The 6221-nt window shown below is 43.6% G+C and overlaps 1 protein-coding gene across 1 annotated transcript; it reads left to right on the forward strand.

Annotated features, from left to right (window-relative positions):
* Window positions 1-317: 317 nt before the first annotated feature.
* slc35b2 (solute carrier family 35 member B2) lies at window positions 318-6221 on the forward strand. Its single transcript, XM_010738426.3, has 4 exons — window positions 318-632; window positions 2781-2968; window positions 3066-3226; window positions 4193-6221. Exons 1-4 carry the CDS (start codon window positions 610-612, stop codon window positions 5123-5125), a joined length of 1305 nt encoding a protein of 434 aa, XP_010736728.1. The 5' UTR covers window positions 318-609; the 3' UTR covers window positions 5126-6221.

A 6221-nucleotide genomic window follows, 5' to 3' on the forward strand; every position in this document is an offset into this window, starting at 1 on the left:
TTTCATTTATGTTCCATAAAGTATGTTTATTTTATTGATTCAATGCTTTATACATTGCAAAACAGCTGTATAAAGTACATATTTGTAGCCAAAATGTATTTTCAATTTGAATATTTTGCATAAAGAATCAATAACAAAGTGTTTTTTTTTTTTTTTTTAGATTGAGAGAAATGCTGAATAAATGCATTGTGAAACTCCAAATTAATCGTTTGAATAATTTGATTTTTTTTTTCCATAATCTAGCAGCCCTAATGTATGGCCTTTTAGGGCTTCCGTACATTTCAGTGACTGTAAACACTGTGACCTGCTCCGCCCTGCAGTTCCTCCTCCACGCCGACATGCGGCAGCACCGCCGGTGTCGCTGTTCCCGTCTCCGGCTAAAGAGGAGGCGGCCTTTCCTGCTCAAGTGAACACATCGGCCATTGAGGATAAGTTGAAGACATCAAACCTTTTTTTAAGAGGCGGCCTGTCCCGAGAGAAGACAAGACACGTTTATTAAAAACAAACATCCTTCACTAGTCGCCGGATCCGCGCCGGCTTCATGCTCTGTCACCGCGGGGACGCTTGAGTCTGTCGGGCGGGGTGTGCTGCGCCAGGTGTGGGGGGAAAATGCCTGCATCTTTTTCATGGAGGTAACGCTCAAAAACCAAGATAAAAAACTATAAACACACATATAACGAAGCTGAGTTTAGAAGTGGACAAGCTCGACTCGTTAACAAACGTGTCTGCGTGTGTTAAAGTGAGCTAGCTGCTCGTTTACTGTGTTTTTTTTGTTGTTGTACACAAATCTGTAACGATTTGGGGGGGGTGTTACGGCGAATTCTGTGACACAGATGAATAATTCCACCTAGCTTCTGTTTGAGGTAGGTGTTACCAGAAATAGTGTTACCGTGCAGCCACAAACACCCTCAAAATAAGACTTAATTTGATGTTCATAAAGCTGGTGTGTGTTCGTGTGTGTTTGCAGTGCTAATATGGCTGAAATTCCTCTAGGGGACACCAAATTTGATGGGTCACAGAATTTGGTGCAACACCACCCTTCTGCACTGTTTTTAATATGTTGATTTTTACACCACTCCCTGCATTATTTACAGTTATTAGGATGGATTGTGTAGTCTTACTTGCATATTTAACAAGGGAGGTGATGCTTGTAAACACTAATTGTCTGCTGTCATCTCTCTCACGCAAGCTCAGGTACATTTTGGGTGTGCTCTCTCTCTCAGTGTGTGTGTGTGTGTGTGTGTGTGTGGGTTGGCTGCACAGTCAGTACATTGCATTCCTCCATGTAATAAGCTGCTTATTCAGAGCCAAGGTCTCGCTGCAGTGGGCTATACTGGCCACAGCAGAAGTCCCACACAAAGAGGCTCTGTATGTATGAGTCAGGCACACACACACACACACACACACACACACACACACTAGACCCCCCTCCCCAAGGGAGGAGCCCCCGGCTTCACTTTTGAATGAGATACTCTGTGTGTGTGTGTGTGTGTGTGTGCCACGACAGCAAAGAGCACACCTTTTCTTTTTTTCATAGGAAGCTAGGATTTCACCACAGGTGTGTGTGTGTCATCAGTGTTACCTAAGCTGTGTTTGTGGGAGTGGGCGGTGAGTGTCATCTCATTTCTGAGAAGGTTATTGTTGTTTTTTTTTTCTACGTGATCCCATAATAGAACAGCCTCCGGATCTTCTATTCAGCTCCTAATGTTGTGCTTGAAGACGCGTTCGCTCGTCGTGGGTTTGTACTTTTGTAATATTATTTATATCATGGTCACTACTCTTGCAATAATATGTGTTATTGTTTGTTTCTCGTGTTTATTGTGTAGGTTATAGATATTTCTGTCTGTTTATTGTGTTGTGTTTTGCCTTTTTCTACTTTTTTCTAACTCTGCTGCTGTAACAAGTACATTTCCCCGTGGTTTGGATGAATAAAGTATATCTAATCTACTCCCCAGAGCTGGGATGTGAAGCAATGTGGTCGCATAACGTATTGCAACGTCAGTGTTGATCATGTGGCCCCCCCAAGAAAAACATTTTCCCCATACACAACCAGCTGTAAAACGATGATGGACTTCTGCTGCGGCGTATGATCTATTGGCCCAGAAACACACAAGTGTGTTGTTGTTGTTTTTTCCTTGTTATCATCTGCGCTATGACTGCTACAACTCTTTCACAGGAAGCCCACATATTAAATTAGGGGAAGTTTGAATGACGTAAGCATTCGTCAAGCAGAAGGGGGCCTTGTTAAAGATGTAGGACCCTGTGTTTTTGAAGCTTGACTAGACTACATGTTGGCATGTCTCGGCCTCTGCTGCATCTTTTTTTATCTTGCAAGTTCTCCCCAACTTTCTAGATTTCTGTAGTAGTCCTTTTCACTTCTCCCTCAAAACATTCGGTTCTGTTTCTCCGATATGTGAAGCCAGATGACACGACGTTCCTCAGTCCCACCTTGGGGTATCATGTAAAGACCCCTGAAAGCAGGAACATATTGATTCAGTGTGATTCAAAACAAGTTGTTTACGATTTCATACTCCCGTCCATACATTTCCTTCTGGTTGTATCGTGGTGGCAGCAGGTTTAGCAGGCTGTTCCAGTCGTCCCCCTGCAGGCTGGGCTCTGCAGTCCCTCCAGCGGGTTCTGCAGACACCAAACCGCTGTTTCATGTCACTGTGAATCTGGTTTTGCCAAATATCGAGTACAAAAGTTCATCACACTCTAAATATTTCTGTATGTGTATTTTTTTCATATTGTGGTCTGACGTATCTCGTATTCCCCTGTAGGGTTTGGCCTGCACTTGTGTTGCTTCTCTTCCCTTCCACCGTGGCTGCCGAGGAGTCGTCGCTACTGGAAGGCTGGAACGATGTCTGGCTCTTCCGCTTCCTCGTCAACATGCTGGGATACTCCACCATCATCATTCCCGGCTACCTCCTCATTAGCTACTTCAAGCGCACCAACTACTTAGAAACAGGTTTGTGCCAGTGCGATACCGACGTCTTCTTTTCAAAGGTCAAAGAACTTGATGTGTGAAGTTCATTCATTCATTTTTATGTTTTTCTTTTTTTCAGGCAGTGGGGTTTGCTTCCCTTTCATAAAGACCTGTGTGTTTGGCAGCGAGTCCAAAACAGGTCTGCTGGATGACGTGTCGGTTTCAACGAGGAACGAGGGCGACTCGGGCTCATCAGTCAAACAAGTCATCAAACTAATCTTCTGTGCTGCTGGACTTCAGGTCGGGATTATTCCAAAAACATACAGACACTGAATACAGCTTATACTGATATTTGAATAGAGGGAGGTGCATGTATTTTGACTTTACACGGACTTGAAAGAGTTACTGGTGTTAACTCAGTCCCTCCAAACTATACAAACTTTTTTTAACAGGTTAAGTCTTTCTCAGTTTCTGTGTTGTCGGTACAAACATTGTTTCAGCTACATCCTGGTAGTTGCATCTTGGCTTGTTACCAGGACACAATACCCGCCATAAACAACGCCATAAAAAACTTTTTTCTTCCTGGTAATTTCCCAGGAGGAGGAGGAAATGTTTTTTAAATTACAGTGTAGATGCCTTTTTAGTAAGGCATTACTTCGGTATCAATCAATTTATCAGACTTTATTTGTACACAAACAAGTTACACAATAAAAAGAAAAACCCCAACACAAACTGAAGAAGCGCCATCTCATCGTCCTGCAGTGAGGAAACACCGGAGGCCGGTTAAAAATGAATAATAAATAAATAAAAATAAGTCCTTTTAAAATGTATAATGTTAAAACTGTATTCAAATAAAATAAAATGTATAAATAGCTAGATAAAATGGACTCAAAGTCAAGCACAATAAAGTATACAGCTAAATAAAAGTGAAAATGGTGTAGCAGATTAAAATACATAAAAAGAAATACATAAAAACTATAAATACAGTTCAAGTAAAAGCCAAATTCAAAGGATATGTTTCAAGTTTGCTCTTAAAAATATGAACATTCTCTGCTGTCCCAGTCTGGAGCGGACCGATAACTCACTCACTAACAATAAATCCAAACCTGCTGCATGTTTCAGGTGACTTTAAATGCCCAAAAAGAAAGATCAACCACTGAATTCACAAAATAATCTGAGCTCAAAGTTCAAGAATCAACTTAAATTTAAAGAAAAGCATACATGTGTTCCACAGCTGTGAAGCTAAAGACAATTTCCCGCTCTTAGGTGTCGTACCTGACATGGGGAGTCCTGCAGGAGAGGGTGATGACGCGCTCGTATGGAGCCACGACTCCAGAAGACGAGGGCGAGAAATTCAAGGACTCTCAGTTCTTGGTCTTCATGAACCGTATCCTGGCTCTGACCGTGTCGGGCCTGTGGTGCATCCTGTTCAAGCAGCCTCGCCACGGGGCGCCCATGTACAAGTACTCCTTCGCCTCGCTGTCCAACATCATGAGCAGCTGGTGCCAGTACGAAGCCCTCAAGTACATCAGCTTCCCCACTCAAGTCCTCGCCAAGGCCTCCAAAGTCATTCCCGTCATGCTCATGGGTAAGATCGTCTCCCACAAGAGCTACGAGTACTGGGAGTACTTCACCGCCGTCCTGATCTCGGTGGGCGTCAGCATGTTCTTGCTGTCCAGCACGCCCAGCAAGCACCCGTCCACCGTCACCACCTTCAGCGGGATCGTCATCCTCGTCGGCTACATCGTCTTCGACAGCTTCACCTCCAACTGGCAGGACAACCTGTTCAAGTACAAGATGTCGTCGGTGCAGATGATGTTCGGGGTCAACCTGTTCTCCTGCCTCTTCACCATCGGCTCTCTGCTGGAGCAGGGCGCCTTCTTCGACTCGCTTGCCTTCATGACGCGCCACTCCGAATTCGCCTTTCACGCCGTGCTGCTGTCCGTGTGCTCGGCGTGCGGCCAGCTCTTCATCTTCTACACCATCAACCAATTCGGCGCCGCCGTCTTCACCATCATCATGACCCTACGGCAGGCCATCGCCATTCTCCTCTCCTGTTTCCTCTACGGCCACGCCGTCACCATAGTGGGTGGCTTCGGCGTCGCCGTGGTTTTCTTGGCACTTTTCCTACGGGTGTACGCACGTAGCCGCATGAAGTCAGGCCGGCGGGCACCGCAGCCGCAGGGACAGAAGGTGTAACGCACCAAACTGGGAACTGAGACCACGTTTTCTGTGGTGCTTTGTTTTGTCTATTTGTTTGTTTTTTTTGTTTTTTACTGTTCTTTTCCATTCGTTTCTATTTTTGTTAGCCATGGTACAGAAAGGGATTCTGCAGTTTTGACTCTTACACCAAGATATACCCCTAAGGGGTCCATGTGATTTGTCAGGTCAGCGGTCACAGAAGTTTTTTGAGTGCCTGTAAGATTGTCTAATAACACGAATCCCGAACCATAAACTGTGCAAGCAGCCTCCTCACCTCCTTCACAGTTCTTAACGGTAGAACATTTCTTTTCCTAAAAAAAAACACCGTACGTGACTTGTGCTGCCAACGAAAAAGGTTACTGTGACCCTGAAGAAAGAATATTCAAGAAACGCCCCTTATTCCAAATATTTGAACAAGACGACGACGACGACGCTTTCTATCCGTTATCCGGGGTATCTTCCAGTCACGATAGCCAGACGCTTATCTCACAGTCCTCCATGTTGGAGAGCAGGGGCTTTTTACGTGTCTTAATATGGGATTTTATCATGTAAAGCTGTAAACATAGACCGAACACATGGTCCATGTATTAAAGGGTATATTAGCATTATAGAGAAAGGTGGTTTGGGTAACAAAGAGCGCACTACTTACAAGTTGTTTCATTTCCAATCACCGAAGCGGACGCTGATGCTGGTACTTTTTGCACCGCATTGTGTTTTTTTTGTTTTGTTTTGTTTGTGTGTGTGGTTATTTTATTTCAACACAGATTTTACTTAATGTTTTAAAAATCGGGCTAAACAAATCTTTGTAAATATATATCTCTTATGTCATTGTTTTATTTCCAGCCGACTTGTCTGTTGTTGTGTACTTTTGTAAAAAAAAAAAGGAGTTCACTGTTACATGTGAATGTTTGGAAGAATGCTGAATGATGAGTGTTCGTTGATGTCATAAAGGATGTGAAAACTCTGTTCGGGCTCAGCTTTGCAGAACAGAATGCGTACAAGGGAAATGCAATGTTACTGGCACCTTGTTTTTATCATTCTACTATTTCCTCTGATTACTGGATTAATAATAAAACATATTAAATTAACTTAA

The sequence above is a fragment of the Larimichthys crocea genome, chromosome XI (genome assembly GCF_000972845.2).
Source record: "Larimichthys crocea isolate SSNF chromosome XI, L_crocea_2.0, whole genome shotgun sequence".
NCBI lineage: Eukaryota > Metazoa > Chordata > Actinopteri > Sciaenidae > Larimichthys > Larimichthys crocea.